Genomic DNA, 25,001 nt, shown 5'->3' with positions numbered 1-25,001 from the left:
CTAATCTTTCCTCGCCCATTCTGTTTAGGTGACCATACCACCTGAGATTAGCTCTGCTAACGCATTCCTGGATGCTGACAATGTCAAGTTCTTTCCTAATATCCTCGTTTTTAATACGATATTGCCATTGATGCCATCTGTTCACGCCTCTAATCTTTCTCAGGACTCTCATATCTGCGGTCTCTAGTCTTTGGTCAAGTGTTTTACTTCTGACCCAGCTCTCAGATCCATAAGTTAAAACTGGTTTGAACACTGTCTTGTATACAGCTAATTTAGTGTTCCAACTAATTTCTCTCTTATTCCATATGAATTTATTCAATTGACTTCCCACCATACCAGCTTTGCTGATTCTGTTGTCTATTTCTATATTTAATTTACCATCTTCAGTAAAAATCGTGCCTAAGCAACTGAAATGTTTTACTTGTTCCACAGGTTCTCCATTCACAACACAGTTTACATTTTCAGTGATTCTGCCTATTTTCATTGTCTTTGTCTTTTTATTGCTGACCTTCATACCATATCTATTACAACAGCTATTCAATTTAGTCAGAGAATCTTGCAGACTTGTAGCGGATTTATTTAGAAGTATAACATCATCCGCATAAAGCAAAGAGCTGACATTAACATCTCCAATTTTGATATCAGGTTTATTACCACTTTCCTTGATAATGTGATCCATATAGATAATGAATAACAGAGGAGATAATGTACATCCTTGTCTCACACCAGATTTAACATTAAACCATCTTCCTGTACTTCCTTCAATTCTAACTGCTGACTTACAACTCAAATAAAGACTAAGTATTGCTTGATATAATGCCCCATTGACACCATATAACTGCAGCATATGAATAGCTTCTCTCTTGGCACTTTGTCATATGCCTTTTCCAAATCGACAAAACTTAAATACAGATCTTTGTTATATTCCCATGCTTTCTCAACTATTTGTCGTAAAGTGAAGAATTGATCCTGACAGCCTCTATTTGGCCTGAATCCAGCTTGTTCTTCACCAAGCTTTTCTTCCACAATTCTTCTCAACTGTTTCTCAAGTATACTCGCATAGATCTTGCCAGGAACACTCAGTAGGGAAATACCTCTGTAATTCTCACATTCAGTTTTATTTCCCTTTTTATATATGGGTACTATGAGAGCTCTACTCCAATCATTGGGAATTCGTCCCTCTGTCCAGGCTTTCTGAACTATGCAGTGCAGCCACTGTAAGACTCTTATATCACCATACTTCAGCATTTCTGGTCGAATATCATCTACTCCTGCTGCCTTTCCACATTTCAAGCCTTTGATGGCTTTTTCAACTTCAAGTATGGATATGTATTCCTGATTGCATGCATGGTCAGTGTTTTTTATCACTGTGCTGTCATCACTGCTTGTTTCATTTAGCAGTTTTTCAAAGTAATTACTCCATACTTCAAGGATATCTTTTTCTCCTGTTTTCATGTCACCTTTATCTTCTCTAACTCCTTTTACAGCATTCTTCCTCTATTCCCAAGCTTCTTCAACAACCTCCAGAATATTTTGCCACCGTCTTGATATTTATTTTCTATATTCTTGCCAAAGTCCTCCCATGACTTTTGTTTAGCTAGTTTTACACACTGTTTAGCTTTCTTACATTTGTCTCTGTATTCTGTAAGAGTAAAAGCTGACTTATTTCCCAGGAACTTTTGATATGCTTTCTTCTTTTCCTTCACTGCTTCTTTAACTTCCTATGTCCACCAGGGAGTTCTGATTTTTTTATCCTTGCACACAACCTCACCACATGCCTCTCTGGCAGAATCAATCAATGTTTTCTTCAGAGTTTGCCACTGAATCTCCAAGGTTTGGTTCCTGTTCTCAAACTCTTTCATTTTCTTTTCAATAATCTTTCTGTATTTTAGTCTACAGTTCACATCTGAGAGCTGCTCAACTTTTATTCGCTTTAAAACTTTCTTACATGTTATTCTTTTCAGTATGAAATTCAGTTTTATCCTGCTCAAGACTAAATAGTGATCGCTTTCAATTTCAAATCCTCTGTACACTCTGGTGTCCTGCACCAGGGAGAAAACATCACTATCAACAATAACATAGTCAATGAGACTTTTCTTATTCCTGGCCTCTTCTCTCCATGTGAATTTGTGCACATTTTTGTGTTGGAACATGGTGTTAGTAATAACCAGTCCATGTCCTGAGCAGAAATCCAACAGATATTTGCCATTATTATTAGCTTTGCTCTTTTCTCCAAATTTTCCCAAAATATTTTTATAAGTCTCACAATCATTTCCTACTCTGCTATTTAGATCCCCAACAAGGACCAACTTTTCCTTTTTCATTGTGTCAGTTGCTTTTTCTAAAGCGTCAAAAAATTCCTCCACTTCTACCTTAGTAGAACCTTCTGTGGGACCATAGGCACAAATGTCTCATTGTCCAGTTCCCCATTCTCATATTTGCCCACATTGCTCTACTTGAGATTGACTGCCATTCAAGAAGATTAGCCTCATATTTTGTGTTGAATACTATGGCTACTCCTTCTTTTCCTTGATTGTCATTGCCTGAATATAACATTTTGTATTTATTGCTCAGAAAGATCTCACCAGTTTTGGTCTTTTTTGTTTCAGTCACCCCTATTATGTCGATCTGGTACTTATCTAATTCCTCAGCTAGCTCCATTTCTTTGCCATTCAGGCTTCTTATGTTGATAGTACCGATCTTTAACTCTGGTGATGTTGAGTTGGGGTTTGTTTTCAGATTTGTTCCAGTAGCTGACTTTTCGCTGTTCGCCCTGGTTCCCTGGCGAAAACAACGGGGGCCTTGTTTAACCGACGACGCCCCAGCCAGCATGAAATTTTGTCATGTTGTACCATCATTTTTTATTTTGGTTTAACCAATAAGAATACAATTTGGTCGGCTAAATCCCAAATTGCCAGCCCATCCTCTTTCGTTGAGTATCAAAGTAGATACCCAACAGGGTGCACCACGAGAAGGTGAGTATTGGACATTAGGTCAGAAGCCCTGGTCGGTTCTCTGCATTCCTTTAAAGGCTATGTGGAGGTCTCCTCTCAGTTATACAGCTTTGACCCTTAAGCACCCCCATTGTTATTCTACTTTTCAAATATTTTATTGTGATCGATATATGTTTGTAACATATATATATATTTTTTTTATTTTATTCATTTTTGTCTCCTGATGATGTAGAGTTATCTGATTGTGGGAGTATGAGATTGCAGTTAGTTATCTGATCTGACTTTTGAGTTGATACTTGGTTCGAGATTAGGTGAGTCATCATCTCTGGTTATTCACATCACATTATATTGTTAGTCTCTTTTGGATTAGTTTTTGGTTTTTCAATCATGATTCAACATTCCATGAACTCTTTAGCCTTTGGATATAGGTAAGTGTCTGGTAAGTATCCGTTTTTTTTTTTCTTCTCTTTCCTTACTTTAACCATTCCTGACAAAGGAATGGGTAAAGTAAGGTGCTGCCAGTTCAGATCTATCATTTGCAGGAGCAAATGATAGATCTGAACTGGTAGCACCTGGACTATGAATAAGCTCAAGATGCATAAGCATTGTCCAGGAGAAGAAATGGCCACACTGTTTCCCCAAATGCATGCCCCAGTCCATCTCCCAATATTCCCAACACAAGGCCAGCAAAAGAGCAGGAGCAGGCCACAGAAGAACCTAGCACAGACCTACACTGTTTCCAACAAGTCAGCTGCAAAAACGACTTAGGGAAACAACTGAATGCCCATGGATGCAGAGAACAACAAAAGGGAAAGAATACCACTTGTCATTGCAAGACAAGGTGCAGTAGATTGCACCAATCTCAGTTCTAAAAATCTGTAAAACAGAGTTCAGCAGGACTAAGAACACCATTTAACCACACAGTTGTTAACTACTGTGCAATTACCAAATTCATGGATGAAAAAAGAGGAGCAAATGATATCATTTGGTATCATTTGCTCCTCATCCTAGCACACCTTTGCCTTGAAAAGCGAAAAAATCCTGAAGGTGGTGTTGTGCAGTACTACTGAAGAAGTGGCAGTTGATCTACAGAATTGCTGGCTGTGGCCCATCAAAGTGAGCTGCATACTGATAGCAGACAAATGACTAATGCCACTTGTGCTGGTCAAAATCAGTAAAGAGCAGCATGAGATCCTTGACATCATGACTGTCTGTGACCCGATCATCAAGTCAAAGGGTATCCAATGGCTAATGCCACTGTCGTCCAATATTTGATCATTCACAGTAGTACAGCTTTGCATCATGTGGAGAACAATCACATAACTACATGCAAGAAACTGAGAACAGAATCAGCAAAATGTGTCAACTGTGGTGGACCACACCCTGCCAACTGCAAAGGGTGCAGAGAATATCCGATCTTCAAGGAACTTCAGAACCAACTCAGGCCTAGCCTGACAACAAGATAGAGTTAAAAACCTACTGCATCCAACCCCCAAAAATCCAAAAACGCACTAAAACCTGCACAGGCACATGCCTCATATGCAAAAGTGATGTCATCTAAAAAAGCAACAGAACCAGGAGATTATCAACACGAGATCCTATAAAACTGCCAAGATTGCAGTCATTCTGACAGACATGCTTATTGAACATTACAAATCCAACCCCCAATCAAGAAGCCATAAACTTGTTTGTGAGACAAATGCAAGCATTTCTCCCACTTATCAATGATAGTTAACGAATGTAGAAGACCTTATTCCATTCACATAATATTCTGGAATGCCAATGGCTTAGGAAACAAAATGTATGAACTTTAAGAATTTACGATGCACCATGATACTGACATAATTTAGGTTAGCAGAATGCATCTATGTCCAGCTGACAATCCAAGGCTCAGAAACTATGTTTTATATTGCGATGACAGGCCCAATGCCATGGGAAGCAGCATGGGTATATCAAATAAACATCAAGCACAGTGAAATCAAAAATCCCTAATCTGCTAACATTGAGATCACGGGAATGGAAATCCAGACAGCTAATGCAGAGAGCTTGGAAATCTACTCCCTGTACAAAGCACTGCTCGGTTCATGTCTAGTATCTCCATCTGCCGGATGGAATAGTAAAATCCTCAACACTCACCACCACAAGGAATATCACTGTTGTGGGATTATCAACATCTCTAGAACCTACACACTATAGCATGCCAGGACGTCCTGACATTTTAGACATTGCCATATTCTGAATTGTTGCTCACTAATACATGTTGAATTTGGTGGATGATCTAAGTTCTGAACACAACCCAGTTCTAATTAGGTTTAGAACAGGAAACTGCTCCTGACTATCTTTAGTAATTAACTGGAATAAGCTAACACACTCCTTGAGTGCATGAGCCCAGTCCTGCTGTCAAATATCTGTACACCTTATTATTACACACAGGAGATAGTGCTTTGCACAACTGAAAAGAGCATGAAACAAAACATTAAAATATGCCTATAACTCAATTCCGTAAAAAAAGAAAAAAAAAAAAAGAGGACATAGTGCCCTTTACCTTTGGTGTACAGATGTAAAGAGATTTAATAGTGGAACTGGGTTTACACTTCAATACACAACCTGGAAAAATAGATAACAACAGCACTCTAAGCTGTTTCCTTCATAATGCCATGCCCAAACAGTAACTGCTAAGCAGAAGAAATCAAGAATCTTATCTGCAAGAACAGAGAGGCAGCAGTATCACAGATGATAGCCGAAGTTTGACAAACCCTCAACAGAGCCACCTATTCAGTCCAACAAGTACTGAGGGACCATTGGAACCAACAGTAGGAAACGAAACTTCTATTCCTAAACAGTGAGGATAACTCACTATGGAAGATGATAAAAGCTTGTAGAATGAACTGCAAACCCCTCCCACCTATGAATAGAGAAGTAGTTTGGTCTATCATGATGCTGAGAAAGCAGAAGCTTTTGCCGACAGTTTAGAAAAATAGTGCTGCCCAAACTACGTGTATGTAGACCTAGATTTGGTCAGGAAAGTTCACGTTTGTGTACACCACACACTGAAATGTGTAAATATCTGAAATGACAACCAAATGGCATCAGCTGCTGGAATATGAGAAATAGTCTAGAAACGAAGCTAAGGAAAGTACTGGACCCACATGGGATTTCCAACAAGGTCATCAAACAATTATCCCATGAAGCTGTTATGCACCTTGTAGCAATCATTAATGCAATGCTAAGATTTCACTACACTCTGCCACACTTGAAAGAAGCTGACATAATCTTAATCCGGAGACCAGGAAAAGCAAAGCAGCTTACTGTCCTGCCTATGAAAGATTGCTGAATGAGTGATACTGACAAGACTTCAAAAATCACGAGAAGAAAAAAAACCTCATACCCAATGAGCAGTTTGGCTTTTGTGAGAATCGCTTCACTGTGTGCTGTATACAACAAATTGTCAGTATGAACACATTAGTGTGGGATACAGTTGGAGACAGCACACAAGTGCTCTTTCTTGATGTTGCAAAGGCATGATTGATCTCATTAGGCCTGACTAGCTTTATCAGTTTATATCTTGAAGATGGGAAGCTTTGTGTGAAACTACAGGGAAGCAGATCATTCAAATGCAGAATTATAGCAGGAGTTCCTCATAACTCTCTACTGTCATCTTTACTCTTAGCTGTGCATGTGGCTGACATCCTCTTCACAACCATCACAACAGGGGCTCAGTACACAGATGGCACCACAGTGACCTGATCCCTAAGGCCAAGATTGGTACTTAAAATCTGCAGGTCGCTATCTCAAAATTAGAGCAGTGATTCAGAAGATGGTGCATCAGTGTCAACACAGCCAAGAGTGTTACTATCCTCTTTACAAGGAAATGGGCACATCCTGAAGGCAAAGTCATAGATTTTTGACATCCTATTCCCTGGCAGCCAGTTGCCAAATACTTAAAGATAGATACAACAAGACAAAGGACTCTGCTTTGCAAACCATTTAAATTATGCTTGCCCAAAAGCTAACAAAGTAGTAGGACAACTTTACCTGTTACTGAACCAACGCACTCAGCTAGACACAGAAAACAAGCTGATCCTGTACATGTGATGATCAGACCAAGCTGGTGACATATGGCAGACTCAAAAAAAAAAAATAAATAAATAAAAAATACAAATCATACTAAACAATGCATCCACATGGCATTCAACATGGCAGCTTCACTGAGAAGTCAATGTCCCAGATTGCAACTTTCCTACACAAAAAGGCTACAAACATTTTTGCGAATGCTGCCACCCACTCTGATGAGACACAGATGCTCCAAAATTGCTCTGTGCAGATGAGTAGTATGAAATACACCTGCAAATCAGCCCACAATGGGGAAAGTCAGGTGCTCACTAAACAAACCTAATTTACATTTTTTTCTTTCAGAAACTGACAAAGGGATAAAAGAACCACAGCTCCAGTCCATCTTGCCAGAAGTGTTATCCATTATCCTGATGAAGTAAAATAGGAATTTTCACAAAACTACATGAGTGACTTATTAAACAGTTTTACTACTAGTTGTTCCATGTGGTAAAAATATTGGCTACACAGTTGAAGTATGTCCTTTTTCCACAGAAGCCTACATAATAGTTTTTTCACCCTTTATTGAGATCTCAGCAGTGGGAGCCAAACCGAGAAAAGGATTAACCAGGAATATAATTTCTTGGCAAGTTTAATTTACTTTATAAACAAGCGGAAAAACTTTCTGCATCTATCTCTGATCTAGAGTATTTTGATAATTAAGTGATACACTTCTTTACTATATGGGAAATATATGACCTCTGCATTATTTTCAACATTGACCACTGATTTGTGGAAGATCACATCAGTGGGGTCTGCTCAAGTTGTCTTGATCACTGCATTCCATTAGATGCTTGCCTATGGTATGGCTTCTACTGATATAGCCTTTACTGGGGGGTCCTTTGGCAGATACTTTTTTCCCTTGGAAATGAGTGGTTCTGCTCAGTAGTAGGATTTGTCACTGAGTGGAACCACTGTTTGAGTACCTTGGAGCAATCGAGAGTTAATGAGTTAAGATGATCCTTCTGGTCACTCATTGAGCGTTCACCTGAATGATCATATAATTTTTGGAGACTGCCCTTCACTTATCCAAAGGTTAAAACTGGTCTGTATAGTGATCCTCTCCCTAATGCATGTCTGAAAGAATGTGTGCTTTGCATTATGGGATGGCAAGGCAAATGATGTGAACTCATCACTTTTTATCTACAAGTAGCCTAGTTGTGAAGATGATACTTCGCATGCAAAAAATTGCTTGCTTACACTTCGACGAAGACGACGACACTTAGATAAAGGATTAAATAAGAATATAATTATTCTGTGGTGAAACTGTGTTGAAACTAGTTGATTTTGTTTATTCTTTGTGTGTATTTTACATATTTATTTATTTTTTCTTAATGACCAGATAATGCCCAGTTTGCTGTCATGAGTACTTTTGATTATTTATTGGTTGAAAGTACTCATTCAAATATTCCTAATACATGTATTCCTTTAGAACCTTCTTACACCTAAATTTTATAGATTTTTCCAAATCTTTTGACATTATTCATAGAAATTGAGGATAGTTATTAGAATTTCTGCTAAATTTGTGAAAACATTTAAAAGAAATATATATAAAGAAAGTTAGAATTGTTATTGCACAACAAACAACACAGAATGGTTTGAGATAAGAGCTGGTGTGAGACAGGGCTGCATAATGTATGGATTAATTTTTAACATCATTATAAGGTTTAATGGATTAAATACAGCACATAAATAATTAAACGATATGTTTAATCACTCCTATATTTCATCTCAGTCAAGGAGATATTATTATCATTATGGACAACTCCAAGGAGTCCTTAGACTCATCGAGGGAGAACATCATGTCAAGAACAACTATTCAACATCCACAGAGTATCTATCATACTTTGCCTTGAACTCGTTCACAGTCATGGCGCCCACAACAGACTAGCAGCTTATTCCACTCATTCACCACTCTCTAAGTAAAAAACCTAGTTCTAACACCCTTGCTGACCACACTCTTGCCCAGTTTCATGGATGGCTGCTAGTCCTCCTACCACCAGTTCTGTTCTGAAAAATATCCTCTGAATTAATCTTACAGAAACCTTCAGTAATTTGAATGTCTCAATCATATCACCCCTTTTCTGCATAGCAACCAATTTCTGCAACCTGCAAATCTTCAACCTGTTCTCATAAGGTTCATTCCATAGACCTGCTTTCATCTTGGTCACTTGTCTCTGGATCTTCTCCACCAAGAAGAACCCCGGGCACCCAGATCTGGGCACGGTAGTCAAGATGGGGGCCTTATCAAGGCTCGATACAGAGGAACAATAACTTGCTTGTCTCTGCTAATCAAAGTATTCTTCTGTAACCAAGTGATTTGATGAGCTGATTTAGCCACTTTTGCAATTTGTCCCCTAAACTTCAACTCCCTATCCACCAACACTCCCAAATCCCTGGCCTCGTCAATCTCCTGGAGTATGGTTCCACAAATGTGATATTCTGCTACTAATTCACCCCAAAATGCATAACCTTACATTTTGCCATGTTAAATTGACATCCATTCTCCTTAGCCCAGTCCTCCAAACTATCCAAATCATCCTGCAAAATTTTGACATCCTGTACACTCACTATTGCTCTACCCAACTTTGCATCATCAGCAAACAAATGAAGACTTCTTCTCACATCTTTTCCTATATCGTTAATGAACAAATTAAACAGTAGTGGTCCAAAAACAGAACCCTGTGGCACACCACTAGTCACAGGCCATCTTTTGGACTCTACTCTTGAATAAACTACTCTCTGATATCTCTCCATCAACCACCCTCCTATCCATCTCATCAATCCTATATCCATCCCTGTATGCTGCAGTTTACTGATTAGAATTCCGTGTGGTATCCTGTCAGAGACCTTAGCAAGGTCCACCGGAATCATTGTAAACCCATTACCCTTATCCAGTTCAGCCATCACTGTGTTATAAAACATGAGCAAGTTACTGAGACATGATCTACCCTTCACAAAACCATGCTGTCCCCCATACAGTATCCCATTTTCATCTATCAATTCCTGTATTTTCCTCTAGACTACTTTCTCCAAGACCTTGACAACGACTCCTGATATGCTGATCGGTCAGTAATTTGCAACAGCAGTCTTGGAACCTCCTTTATGCAGAACTATTTTCCCCTCTTTCCACTTGGGACTAACCCAAACCCGAGACTCAAATTAAACAAAATGGTCAAGAGCACTGACAAATCTTTAGCCGCTTCACATATGACACAAGCTGACATACCAACCAATCCCACAGATGTATTCACATTGAGGTTTTGTAATACTATTCACCTCTAGTTCATTCACCACAATTCCCATATAAGCTGTTGGTTCCTTCATTCCTGCAAAGTGCTCACTCAGTAATTCCACTATAACTGTATCAGTTACCTCCCTACCATCGGCATTCTTTAAAATCATTCTGCCGTATACATTTTTTCTTTTACTTGCAACATATCAAAAAAACTGATTGGGATTCTCTTTAGCCTGCATGGCTAATTTTCTTTCATAATCCGCTTTTGCTTTTCTTACCACATTCGTTACCCTTCTGGCCTACGCTTTATACCGTTCATTTGCCTGCAGGTCACCTTTCTCCTTAAATTCCCTCCACAGTTGTTTCTTTTTTTGCAGCTCAAGCTTTATGGTGTTATTCATCCATTTAACCCCTACTTGATTTATTATTCGGACTCTAGGTATACAGTCAGCCATTGCCTCCTGCAAACACTCCTTAACCACCTCCCATGCACTATCAACATCCAGCCCTTGCAGTTTTACATGCCATGGCACTGAACCAAGCAATCTCCTATGCTTGTCATGCTTACCAGCCTGGTAATTCCACATGTAATTCCCTATTTTAATTGAAAATTGCACACCTTTAGCCACCTCCCAGGTCAAGACCTTATGATCACTCTCACCAATAGGTGGTAACATGGTCATATTCATTACAGTCAAATTCTCAGATGCTATTACGAGGTCAAGCACTCTCAAACCCCTAGTATTTTGAATTACATGCTGTCTCAGATAGTTATCCCGTAATAATTGAATAAAATCCAGTTCCTTCCTCACATGTGTCCTCTCCTCCTTCCAATCAATGTTACCATAGTTGAAATCCCCCATAATAATTACCCTCCTTCCACTCATTTCATCAATTTGCCTATGCATACTATCTCCACCATCTATTCCATCATCTGGTCTATAGCAGCACCCAACTGTACATTTTGTTTCGTTAGTCTCAATCTCACACTAAATAGCCTCAAATGAGCTCTTTTCACTATTCTGCAATACAACTTCAATTCTCCTTGGCTGCAGTTCATCAGCTATCATCAATAATACTCCTCCCCCAATTATATTCTCTCTGTCCCTCCTGAACACACTATACCCCTCACATTCTATCCCACTAGCTATATCATCTTCTGTCAGCCATGTTTCACTAATGCCAATAACCTGTGGCCTGGAAGAGCCAACCAAGGCCAAAAATTCTTCCTTCTTGTTCCTAATACTCCTGGTATTAGTATACATGAAATGCAGAAGCCTGTTAGTCCCCCCCCCCCACCCCATCCTGATGCCTTATACTAACTATCCCATTCTGATTTGTTGTCCTTCGTACTTGCTAAGGCATATTATATCATTCATTAACTCAACTGCCTTTCTAAAGTCTGCATATCCCCCCCCCCCTCTTAATAACTGTAGTTTCCCTGATTCTGCACATAATATCGCTGACATAGCATACTTACAATTTTTTTCTGGTTCCCACCCTTGAATGGTTATTGGTAAACCTCTAGTACATTTTTACTTACTTTGAAAAATTGCTAAATGAAACAAGCAGTGATAGCACAGTGGTAAAAAACACTCAACAGGCATTCAATCAGGAATACATATCCATACTTGAAGTAAAAAAAAGCCATCAAAAGCCTGAAATGTGGAAAGGCAATGGGAGTAGATGATATTCGACCAGAAATGCTCCAAGTATGGAGGTATAAAAGTCTTACAGTGACTGCACTGCATAGTTCAGAAGGACTGGACAGAGGGATGAATTCCAGATGATTGGAGTAGAACTCTCATAGTACCCATCTATAAAAAGGGAAATAAAACTGAATGTGAGAATTATAGAGTTATTTCTCTACTGAGCACTCCTGGTAAGATTTATGCATGTATACTTGCATAAATATACATAAATATGCAAGTATACTTAAGAAACAGTTGAGAAGGATTGACAGCCTCTATTTGGATTCAGGCCAAATAGAGGCTGTCAGGATCAGATTTTCACTTTACGACAAATATTTGAGAAATTGTGGGAATATAACAAAGATCAGTATTTAAGTTCTGTAGACCCCTGCAATATCATCTTCTGCATATGACATGGTGCCAAGAGAAAAGCTATTCAAAACACTACAGTTATATGGTATCAAATGGGGCATTATATCAAGCAATGCTTAGTCTTATTTGAGTTTGTAAGCAGTTTAAGTCAGCAGTTAGAATTGAAGGAAGTACAGGAAGATGGTTTGATGTTGATTCTGGTGCCAGACAAGAATGTACATTATCCCCTCTATTATTCATGATCTATATGGATCACATTATAAAGGGGAGAGGTATTAAACCTGATATGAAAATTGGCAATGTTAATCTCAGCTCTTTACTGGATGTAGATGATATTATACTTTTAAATGCCTAGTTGGCTGAGTGGATAGCGTATCTGCTCTCCAGCCAAAAGGCTGTGGGTTCGAATCCTGCCATGGGCATGGCTGTTTGTGATTGTAGAAATACCAGTGGTGGTTGGCTGTAGATGGCATTGGTGTAGTTGCAATGAGTTGGTGATAGAATGGTGGAGATGGAGTTGTAGAGCAGGTGTCCTCCCTCGATGAGTTCTTGGACTCCTTGGAGGTGTCAAATAATAATAATGATAAAATAAATCTAGTACAAGTCTGCAAGATTTCCTGACTAAACTGAATAACTGTTGTAAAAATTTGGTATGAAAATTGGCAATAACAAGACAAAGGCAATGAAAATAGGCAGAAACATTGAAAATATCAAATGCATTGTGAATGGAAAACTTATAGAGTAAATTATTTCAGCTACTTAGGCACAATTTTTAGTGAAGACGGTAAATTAAATATGGAAATAGACAAATAAAGCTTATATGGTAGGAAGTCAACTGAATAAATTTATATGGAATAAGAGAGAAATTAGTCAATTCAAGACTGTGGTCAAACCAGTTTTAACTTATGGATTTGAGAGCTGGGTTATAATAAAACACTTGACCAAAGACTAGAGACCACAGATATGAGAGTTCTGAGAAAGATTAGGGGTGCGAACAGATGGCATCAATAGCAATATCATATTAAAAGCAAGGATATTAGGAACAAACTTGACATTGTTAGCATCCAGGAATGTGTTAACAGAGCTAATCTCAGGTGGTATGGTCACTTAAACAGAATTGGAGAGGAAAGATTAGACCCAGAGGCTAAACCATGATATATAGGTGTACTGATATAGTAAAAAGTGCCTTAGATGGCAGAAAGATAAGATCTGATAATGTCTTGACAGATAACAGATTGATTTGGAAGAAAATTGTTGATAGGAAGTTAGTAATACATGAAAAACTTACATCATTACTATCATATCCTGTGCACCCCTTCAGGGTGCATGTCAGGAATTTTATAATGATGACGGAACCAGTTTCTTCTGACAGTTGTTTTGAACCTTTCCCGTTTAGAATGAGCAAGGGTAATTTATTTGTCTCCCCCCCCCCCCCCCAACCCATTTTACCCAGACTTCACACACTCCTTTGTTGTATGAGTTCTCTTTGGACTATGTTTATAGGTCAATGCTTGATGGAGTGAGTTGTTTTTTTTCAACCATAGCTTTTCAAATGTGTGTGTACCAATCAATGATTGAGTTACACAGAGTCTAGTTTTCTATCTCCGGAGGTTTTTCTTTAGAAGTACTGTTTTTGTATGCGACCATTGCTGTATTCACATGTATGTAGTATAATTATTCTGTAGGAATCTGCCATTTGATGCTCTTCTGTTTTTCTTCATCCTTCTTCTTGGCAAAGCAATTTTTTTCTAAATTGCCTTGTTTCTTACAAAACCAACATATAGCTTTCATACATGTTAGTTTGAGGAATTACCCCCCCCCCCTACACACAACCTAAACATTTTGGTTCATTTCTTATTTGTGGGACATACCTTCTTCCCTGCTTAACTCTTCAGTGCAATGCATTTCTTGTTGACTGGATTTCATTTTTGAAATGTTCTTCCATGCCTTTGTTTCTGCCATAGTAGCATCATGCTCTTTTTGGAACATGAGATGAGTATCAGCTAACAGTCATTGCAGCATCTGGTTGTGCATGCCACTGCACCAGGCAATTTCTCCATAGTCACTCACTCGCTCCTCTGTATCACTTGCTCCTGTTATGTATTGGTTATTCACAGTGATTCTCATGCAAGACTGCTGTTGTCATACCGTATTACTCCCTTTCACACATCAAAAGAAAATAGGTGTAAATAGCCTTGTTTCTTAAAAAAACATAATGCATTGTATATTTAGAGTAGTGCAGTGTAGTAGTAGCTGTGTGGCATATGTTCTCCGGATAAGTCTTTTATTTTAGTGAATATTAGTAATTTTAGTAATTATTTTTGTTTATATCTTGTGAAGCTCAGTAGAAGTGGCATGTGCCACTTGCCCAAAGAAAGCGTTGTAAGTTTAGTCAGTCTCTGGCATGGCAAGCAGTTTTTTTCTCCCAGAAACTGAGGTTTTTCATCCCATAAACTCGAGAATCAACTGTAGAACCTGTATATTTTCAGACAGTAAACATGTTAGGATTAGGAAAATTTTATATCTTATTTATTTTAGTATGTAAAGTTCAGTGTGTGTATTTGTTTCAGAAATTTAATATTGGATATAATTTAGAAAGCGATTTTTCATGGCCATTCGCAGTATTAGACTGGCCAAAGAAAGAGCATAAGTAGAAGTTCGATTCTAGTCATCAACTTGAGGAACTTTTACTATGTTTTTTTTTTCAACCAGTTCCCAAGTTAGTCATGGCACAGGCAAGTGGTTTTTTCCTCCCAGAAACTCTGGTTTTTCATTCTGTAAACTCAAGAAAATCAACTGTAGAACCCACATATTTTCAGACAGTAAACGTGGTGTTAGGATTAGGGACCACAAGATGGCAGCACTCATAATCTGCCTCTCTTTACCGGATGCTGTATATAATTAGTAATATTACGTGTGCTGAGGCTTAAGTGCTGTGAAGAATTCATGTTAGAGGTTTAATGGAATATTAACAGCACTGAGAAAGGATTAAAATTAATTTTAATACTTCCAATATTTCGTCTCCGTCACAGAGACATCTTTGGGGATTACAAAAACTTTTTGTAACAATACACACAAATACAATACAGAGTGAAACTAAAGTCCTATCTAGGTGGTGCGCCCTCTATGGGCATTTGCAAGTGGCTTGGGATGTAAAGAGGGATCTCTGATAATTAAAGTTTCCCAAATTTTGGGAAGTTTAATGCAACCGTATTTGTTTAAATCAGGTTGATTCCTGAGTGCAGATGCAGATTCAAAGAATAGTCTTTCTTTTTTGAATTTACTATGGTGGAGCATAGTAGTTTTTTTTCCTGATCCTGTGGGATGTATCCAAAACATGGTCTTCAAGGCCAGATTGACCATAATCGTGTTTGCAGATGTAAGAGCTGTGTTCTTCTAACCAGATGGATGCTGACCTGCCTGTTTGTCCGAAGTAGGCAAGTTTACAGGAATAAGGTACTCTATATACACCAGGCACTGAAAGAGCTGCTCTTTAGTGGAGCGGATAAGTGTAGCAAGTTTACGGTGGGGCTTAAAAGCTGTATGGAGGTTGTACTTTTTTAATGATCTGGCTATTTTTTCTGAAGTACCACGGATGTAAGGAATGGTGATGGCATTTCTGAAGTCCTTCTGAAGAGATGGTCGGGGAATGGGGAAGGACTTCATTATTTTTTTAATTCTGTACTCATTACAGCCATTGAAAAGGAAGGTGTTGTGTGTATGTGTTTGAATTCGGTTGGAAGGGCAGTTTTACTGGAACAAAGATTGTGGGCCCTATTGGTCAGAGTTTTAATAATGCCATATTGCTGGGAGGGGTGGTGGTGGGAGAGTTGGTGAATGTATCTGCCTGTATGAGTAGGTTTTCTATATACAGAGAAAGAAAGGTTACCATTAGGAAGGCGTGTTACTAAGGTGTCTAGGAAGGGTAAACTTTTCCTTTTCCATCGTAAACTGGATTCTTGGATATAGACTATTGAGGTGAGGAAAGAATCTGATGTGTCTGAGCCATGAGGCCAAATAGAGAACACATCGTCTACATATCTTAGCCAGATAGAAGGTTTTAGAAGGGAAGAGTCAATGTCTCGTTTTTCAAAATTTTCCATGTAATAATTGGCAAGAGGGGGTGAGAGGGGGGGGAACCCAAGGGGGGGTTCCTTCTATCTGTTTATAGCTTTTGTTCTTCCAAGAGAAATAACCAGTGTTGATGGCAATGGAAAAGAGCTCTAAGATATCAGAAGGAAAAACGTTTTTTAAGAGTGTTACAGTGTCAATTAGGGCAATATTTGTAAACAAAGAGATGATGTCAAAGCTGACTAATATATCTGTATAATTTAAAGTAAGATTTTCAATTAAGTTTTTAAAATGGGTGGAGTTTTTTACATAAGATGAGGTAAGACCAGTGAGGGGGGTCAAAGAGTTAGCTAGCTGCTTTGATAATTTGTAACAAGGTGCATTGGTGGCATCTACTATAGGTCTTAGGGGAGAGTGTTTGTGGATTTTGTTTGTGGTTTGTGGATTTTGGGTAAACCGTATATCGGGGGGGGGGGAACAGAATGTTTTGAGTTTTTTTGTAATGTCAGGAGGCCAGGAAGAAACTTTTTTAAGTAGGTTTTTTAATTTTTTAACTTGATTTTTTGTGGGATTGTGTTCCAGTGGTATGTAGGTAGTGCGATCACGGAGAATAATATCCATTTTCCGATTATATTCTGAGGCGTTGAGAACAACAGTGGCCTTATCAGCTTATCAGCAACCCTTATCAGCTCTAGTGATGACAATACTTTTGTAATTTTTTGAGGGCAGAGAGTTGACCGGAAGATAAATTAACTTTAGGAGGTGAAGAACAGGAGAGAACGTTAGCTATGTCAAGTCTGATGTTATTGGCTGTTTCTGGAGCTAAGTGACAGATTCCGCATTCGATGCTGTACACAATGTCCAATAACGGAACTTCAATAGGTGCAACGGCAAAATTGTGTCCGAGGCTTAGGGCACTAACGGCATCTTCGCTAAGTCTTTTAGAAGATAGGTTGACTACTTGCAGATGTAAGAACACAGTTCTTACATCTGCAAACACGATTATGGTCAATCTGGCCTTGAAGACCATGTTTTGGATACATCCCACAGGATCTGGAAAAAAAAACTACCATGCTCCACCATAGTAAATTCAAAAAAGAAAGACTATTCTTTGGATAGTCTTTCTATGAATCAACCTGATTTAAACAAATACGGTTGCATTAAACTTCCCAAAATTTGGGAAACTTTAATTATCAGAGATCGCTCTTTACATCCCAGGCCACCTGCAAATGCCCATAGAGGGTGCACCACCTAGATAGGACTTTAGTTTTACTCTGTATTGTATTTGTGTGTGTATTGTTACAAAAAGTGTTTGTAATCCCCAAAGATGTCTCTGTGACGGAGATGAAATGTTGGAAGTATTAAAATTAGTTTTAATCTTTTCTCAGTACTATTAATATTCCATTAAACCTCTAACATGATTTAGTAATAGTCTTGGGCCAGCTATCTCTGATTGGCTACTGGTGGAGATTGAACTGTCCCCTCAGTCTCCAAAAGATAGGACTCAAGGGGAATAAGAGGTGTTAGCTGATTTTTTTTTTATATCTTATTTATTTTTGTGTGTGTGTTTCAGAAATTTAATATTGGATATCATTTAGAAAGTGATTTTTCCTGACACCAATGCATACAAGGAAAATGGCTGCCAAGGCTACCAGGTTCATCAAGTTTAGCATGAGGCATTTTGTACGATGAAGTGTATGTCCTATTTTTTTTTTTTTTTTTTGTTAAGCCCATACATGAGAGGTTGGTTGATCAACCTATAGTACATTAGTACTGTATGTCATTGCCAAGAATAAATGAGTTATGGCATTGAAAGCGAGATTGGAGAAATAGTGTGTCATAAATGTTTAGTATGCGAGTTCTGAGAATCAAGAAAACAACAAAAGTGATGAATATTAACACTGTAAGGAAAAATAGCAAAAGTGTTCTGGCGAATGTGGAAGTGGTGAATGATAGTGTATGGAATGAAAGCACAAAAGAACTGGCTGAAAGGAATGCGAGTTATGAAATGACAGTAAGGAGTGAAATAGCTTGCTTACGTGGCATCTTTCACAGGACAAGACAGGAGCTAGAATGACTGGAGAGATGATTGTTGTGTGGTACAATAGGCAGGAGGATGAAAGAAAAAGGGAAAGTATGAGAATGCAAGACACTAGAAATAAGGAGAAAGTATTGTTTGGAGATTTGGTGGTAAGAGGTATATTTAAGGAGAAAGGGATGAAAGCATGTTTCCCAGCTGTGAGGATCAAGAATGTTAGTGAAGTTAGTGAAACTGTTATTTTTCAGAAGGGAGAAGTGAATGTAATGATTGTTATGACAGGAACAAATGAGTTGAAAAAGGAGAAATATTCAAGGACAGAAGATATGAAAGAGTTTGTTGAAAGAAGTGAAAATGAAGAGTAAGGAAGAAAAAATTGTGAGTCTGCTGCCTTGCTATGATAGGACGGTGTTGAGAAGAAGAGCAATGATTGCGATTGAGTTAAAGAGGAGATTATGCAGGAGGAATGGCATGCAGTTTATAGATGTATAGAGTAAATTTGATGGACAAAATGACTTATATGTTTAGTGAGCATTTGGAAGTTCAAGACCAGAGAAACTAGAGATATTGGGGGAGGATACAATCAAACATGTCTGGCAACCCTTAGGATAAATGAGCATATGTACAAAAATAATTATGCAATGCTGAGTGCAATTTCACATGTTTCTAATTCAAATAGGTTGGTATTACATAAGGGAAATTGTGGGTACGAGGAATACTAAAATGCATGTACATGAATGGCAAAAGTATGAAGAATAAAGGAGAGAAGTTTTTGTCAGCTCGACTTGGCCAAAAATTATAGGCATCGGTGTGACCTTATTGACAGAAAAGGGTATATTGGAAGTTTTTCCACTTGGTTATACTATTATATTTTGTGATGTGAAGTAAAAGCTTCTATATAGGAGTTGCCCTGTCCTGATTATATTTCAGGTGCAAACTTTATTTGCTTACACTTGGATAAAGGATTAAACCAAGTATATAATTTCTTGGTATCTTTAATTTATAGTATAACCAAGTGGAAAAATTTCCAACAACTATCTCTAATCCAGAGTATTTTAATGATAAGGTGTGACGCCTTTTGGCAACCTCGTATATGAAAATATGACTTCTGCATTATTTCAACCTTAGTATCACCCTTTGGTTTGGCTCTCACTGACGAGACCTCAATAAAGGTCAAAACCAGTCTGGGTAGTGACCCTTCCCATAATGCATACCATTATATATGTCTGCAAGGAGATGTGTTTTGCATTATGGGATACTAAGGTAAGTGATGTGAAGTCAAGGCTTCTATATACGAGTTGCCCTGTCCTGATTATATTTCAGGTGCAAACTTTATTTGCTTGTACTTGGATAATGGATTAAACCAAGTATATAATTTCTTGGTATCTTTAATTTATAGAAAATGGTATAGTTAAAGGGACAAAATATAAAAGATATTCTGTTTTCAAGTAGGATAGAAGGAATATGGAGGTGGAGTATTGCTGATGATAGCTAAAGAACTACAGCCAACAAAATTAGAAGTTTAAGATTATAATAAATTTAGTTTAATCCTTTATCCAAGTGTGAGCAAACAAAGTTTGCGCCTGACAGTATCTTCAGGACTGGGATAAGGTGGTTTACCACCTCCATATTCCTTCTATCCTACTTGAAAACAGAATATCTTTTATATTTTGTCCCTTTAACTATACCATTTTCTATAAATTAAAGATACCAAGAAATTATATACTTGGTTTAATCCATTATCCAAGTACAAGCAAATAAAGTTTGCACCTGAAATATAATCAGGACAGGGCAACTCGTATATAGAAGCCTTGACTTCACATCACAAAGGATTAAACTATCTTCAGGACTGGGGTAAGGTGGTAAACCACCTTACCCCAGTCCTGACGATACTTTCAGGCACAAACTTTGTTTGCTCACACTTGGATAAAGGATTAAACTAAATTTATTATACTCTAACCAAGTGAAAAATAAACTTTCAACATCTTTCTCTAAATCCAGAGTAATTTATTAAAAAAGGGTGGCACACCATTGGCAACTCCTATAGATAGAGATGACCTGCTAATGCTTCTACCTAGTATCTCCACTTAGGCCTGGCTCCCACTGAAGAGACCTCAATAAAGGTCGAAACTAGTCTGGGTTGTGGCCCTTCCCTTAATGCATAACATTAGACATATCTGCAAGGAGATGTGTTTTGCATTATGGGAGATACTGAGATAGGAGTGTTGGTAGCTTGCTCCACCTTTGCAAGGAGTGTCATGGTGTTGTACCACCTTACCCCAGTCCTGAAGATACTTTCAGGCACAAACTTTGTTTGCTCACACTTGGATAAAGGATTAAACTAAATTTATTATACTCTAACCAAGTGAAAAATAAACTTTCTAGAAGTTAAAGAGGATTTTAGGTCTGGCAGAGATAGTTTGTTTGGAGCTGTCTGGTGTGAGATAAAAGCCATCAGGACAAAATATATTATTGGTTGCTGCTTACAGACCAACCCTAGAGAACTGTGATATTAGAATGACGGTAAGAGGAAGAAGAATAAACTATCTAAAGTTTGCTGATAATATTGATCATCTAGCAGAAAACAAATCAGATCTTCAGAAAATCACCACAAAATTAGCTTATACTCTTAAAAATATATGTCTTAACCATAAGTACTCAAAAACAATGACAAATATCTCTACATCTGACCAAGAAGGAAGTGCTGTAGCAGAAACTGAAAAAAATCCACCTTGAGGATACATCCATAAAAGAAATTCATCAGTTTAAATACTTAGGCAGTATCTTTAATAAAGATGGCAAATCAAGATACGATATTAGAACAGAAGCAACAACAGGACTTCAAAAACTAAAACCACTATGGACAGATAACAAGCTTACAATTACAAACAGATTATGCTTTATTGACACACTAGTTATTTCAGTGCTACTATATGGAAATGAAACTTGGACCCTCCTTTTAAAAGAAGAAAAGAGGTTGCTGGCATTTGAAATGAGGTGCAATAGATGGCTTTTAAAGTTATCATACACTTATCATGTCACAAATCTTGAAGTAAGACAAAGAAATGGTTCTTTTGCCTGTCTAAGAGAGATAGCATCATAACTAAGATTCGAAGGAAACAACTTATGTGGTTTGGTCATATCAGCAGATAAAATGATTTACTAATGCAAGTTCTTGAAGGACTTATTCCAGGAACTTGAAAAAGAGGCAGACCTAAAATAAACTCATAGACAATATTATGGGATGCTAAGGTAAGTGATGTGAAGTCATTAGCTTCTATATATGAGTTGCCCTAGTCCTGATTATATTTCAGGCACAAACTTTGTTTGCTTACACTTAGATAAAGGATTAAACCAAGTATATAATTTCTTGATATATAATTATTTTATTGCATGTGCTCTAAAGGTCAATTTATCTGTATGCTCAATGAAAAACCTGAGTTTCCAGGAGAAAAAACACTGCTACTTTTGTATAAGATCGGCTAAATCACCTTCAATTGAAAAAGACCACATAAGGATTCCCCGTGTCATGACGAGAGTCGAGCCCAGGTCTTTTCCAATTGAAGGGCACGATGTTCCACTGTTTCTCCAGTTGTGCTATGGAAGCACCTCCAAAATTAATGCCAGCACCACCCAGGTTCTCAGGTGGGTACCCTCCCAAGTACCAACTGGGCTCAGGTTTGCTTAACTTCAGTGATCAGACAAGAACTGGAGTTTTCAAACTGACTGGCCACTGACAAGACCAGGATTAATGCAGACAGAAAGTTGAAGTTTAGAGGGTATATTGCAAAAGTTGGTAAAATAGCTTAAAGGATTACTTGGATGTTGAATAACATGTAAACAAGTAAAGATTGGGTGGTTATTATCTCTCTTTATAAGGCTATGATTCAGCTGCATTTTGACTACGGCGCACAGATCTGGTCACCTGGATTTGTTGGAGGATCAGAAGATAGTAGAGGGGATTCAGAAATGAGTGACTGAGCTGCTGATAGGTCTGTGGAATGCTCCCTATGAGGATAGGTTGAGTGTGTGTGGGTTACAAAGTTTAGGTGTTAGATGGAGAAGAGTGGACATGATAGCAACATATAAGTTGCTATGATACCTTGTATGATACCCTTTGATACCTACTATGACAGATAGTCAAAGTAGGTATCAAAGTAATATTGTGATTAGTGAGGGTGTGCAAACTAAATTTTTTTTTGCCTGGAGAGTAGTGAATAAGTGAGTGGAATGGATTGCCAGAACTACTTCTGAGTGCCATGATAGTTAATGAGTTTAAGAGAGGTATAATAGGTGTTTGTGTGCGCGAACCTTGGTGTGGGTCTCCTATGATGAGGCTCTGGTCTCTATGGAAATACCATATAATAATAATATTTGTAAACTGTTATGTGCAAGAATATTCCATGATCAATACAATTCAGAGGTGTTATCTTATGAATAGTTGGATTATTGAACGTAGCAGATGTGTTGTCTAGCAATTGCTAGCAGCATCCATTATAGATCCCCATATGCTTTGCATGTTTGGAATGTATTATAGAGATGTTTATTAGTCACCTTAAACAAATGAAACATTCTGTTTTGATTGTAATTAGGTAATTTTTATTGTTCATCAGATAAACAGTGATTTCAAATGTAAATATTCTTATCCTTATATCATTATCTTTTTCATTTCATCTTCTCCAGTGGATTTTATTGCATTTTAAGTAATAATAAGCCTTTAATACTAAATATCTGGTTTCTTAAGTTTCTTAACCATAGCTATTATACTTTCATGTGTGCATATTGATTGTCCCTCTAATTTCAGAGAGATCTTGTTTATGGAATATCATTTATATATTAATCTTTATTTTCTAACCATTTGTTTACTTACATTGAGTATTTAAAAAAAAATGACAGGATTATTTTCGAGTCAAATTTTTTTGGTAAGGGAAAGTGGGAAACTTCTGCATTTACAAGTGCAGAAATTTAGCACCAGTTTCATTTTCAGGAATTGCAGAGTATATGCGTGAGCAGGCTGATCCCAACTGGAAACCACCTCCACAATCAGTGATAGTTCTCACAAAGGAAAATTTTACGGACATTGTAAATAATGCAGATATAATTTTAGTAGAATTTTATGCACCATGGTAAGTAATATCTTCTTGATGGTAATCATCATGTTGAGTTTAAGGTAATGGAATTTCTTTTGACATAATACAATTGAATTTGGAGAAAGAGAGAGAGAGTCCTTTGTTTATGCATATTCAAAGTTTGCCACGAGTTATTTAGCCATTTTCATTTTATTTATTCACCTAACTCAAAGTTATATAATTATGAACATTAAAGTAAAATTTGATACAAGAGCAAGCTGAGCAAATGACTTATCCTCCCAATGATTCCTGGCTGATCTTACCATCATTTAGCTTCTCTCTCTCTCTTGTTAATCTCTAGTGCTAAACTGATTTCGAGAGGAGTGCTCATGTCTTTAGTTTGTTTATTTATTTATATTTTTTTTTCCATGGTATTTCAGAAATACAATTAATAGAAACCTATAATTGTGTACATGTGCCGATAAGATTTTTCGGCATCAGTAGTTAACTTGATGATAACATATTTTTATTAATCATCTGATTGGACATCTGGAAGTCCCAATCTGAATCCATTGAACTTCAAATTGTGGTCAGAGCTTGAGAGAGTAGCCTGCAAAAACGAGATGCCGACCTTGCCAACTAGAATGTGGATTTTGGACAGAGAATTGGCAGCATTTCCATTCAGTGTTGTGTGTGCTGCTATCAATATGTGGCTGCACAGACTTCGGGCATGTATTAAGGCAAAAGAGGGACATTTCAAACATTCAATGCAGCTATACGCATGTTATGTATGTGGTTTGTATGTGCTGAAAGCTGATAGATTAAAAGTTTATGCACTGTTCAAGTTGTAACAATATTTATGGCTGGACTAGGTATATAAAGGTTATCGAAATTAAAGTATCCTTGGTTAAGGCCTTGTGGAGTGCCATCTAGTGATTCAAATACTGCAAGACTTTGCTGAAGCAGTATTTGAGTTAAAAAGAAAAAAAAAAGAAAAGTAGTTCCAAGCTTCACCAATGGGATGCTATTTAATGTACTTGAATGCCGATGTAGTAATTTTTCTCTATGTGTAAGAAGGATAAAAGCAAACACAAGCCTAAATAGCACATTTCTGCTTTCATTATGCATTTACAGGCTCTACTGTTCAGTGTGCTTCCCTTCCCAGTATGCCGCAAACTGCATCCTTTGAACATTGTGTTCAACAGCAGAATGCAGCTGCTTGGGACTGATGTTATGCACATGCTATCTTTCAGTGTGCTGGAAAGTTATCCGAATAATCCTATAAACCCTGTCTGAGAAATCCCCAGAACTAGAAGTCACAGATATCAGATCAGGTGAACGAGGTGGCCATGCAATGGGAAATGCATGGCAGATCGCTCTGGCTTTCATGAAATATTCTCAAAGAACCTCCTGTATAGATTGACTGATGTGTGGAGGGGGATCCCATCCTGCATGAAA

General features: G+C 37.7%; 1 protein-coding gene and 1 pseudogene across 2 annotated transcripts in view; one reads left to right on the top strand and one right to left on the bottom strand.

Moving 5' to 3' along the window:
• Positions 1-25,001, top strand: part of LOC150100027 (protein disulfide-isomerase A4-like) — a 193,690-nt gene that overhangs the window by 52,038 nt on the left and 116,651 nt on the right. For both annotated transcript variants that reach the window (XM_090403155.1, XM_090403156.1), the window contains one exon: positions 23,462-23,600. In XM_090403155.1, the coding sequence (XP_090259281.1) occupies positions 23,462-23,600 (139 nt within the window). The remainder of the gene's footprint in view (positions 1-23,461; positions 23,601-25,001) is intronic.
• Positions 22,096-22,212, bottom strand: LOC150100028 (5S ribosomal RNA; annotated as a pseudogene).

This window comes from Typopeltis vanoorti, chromosome 13 (assembly GCF_054136105.1).
Source record: "Typopeltis vanoorti isolate ZY-2024b chromosome 13, IOZ_Tvanoo_1.0, whole genome shotgun sequence".
NCBI lineage: Eukaryota > Metazoa > Arthropoda > Arachnida > Uropygi > Thelyphonidae > Typopeltis > Typopeltis vanoorti.
This window is presented reverse-complemented; position numbering and strand designations above follow the sequence as displayed.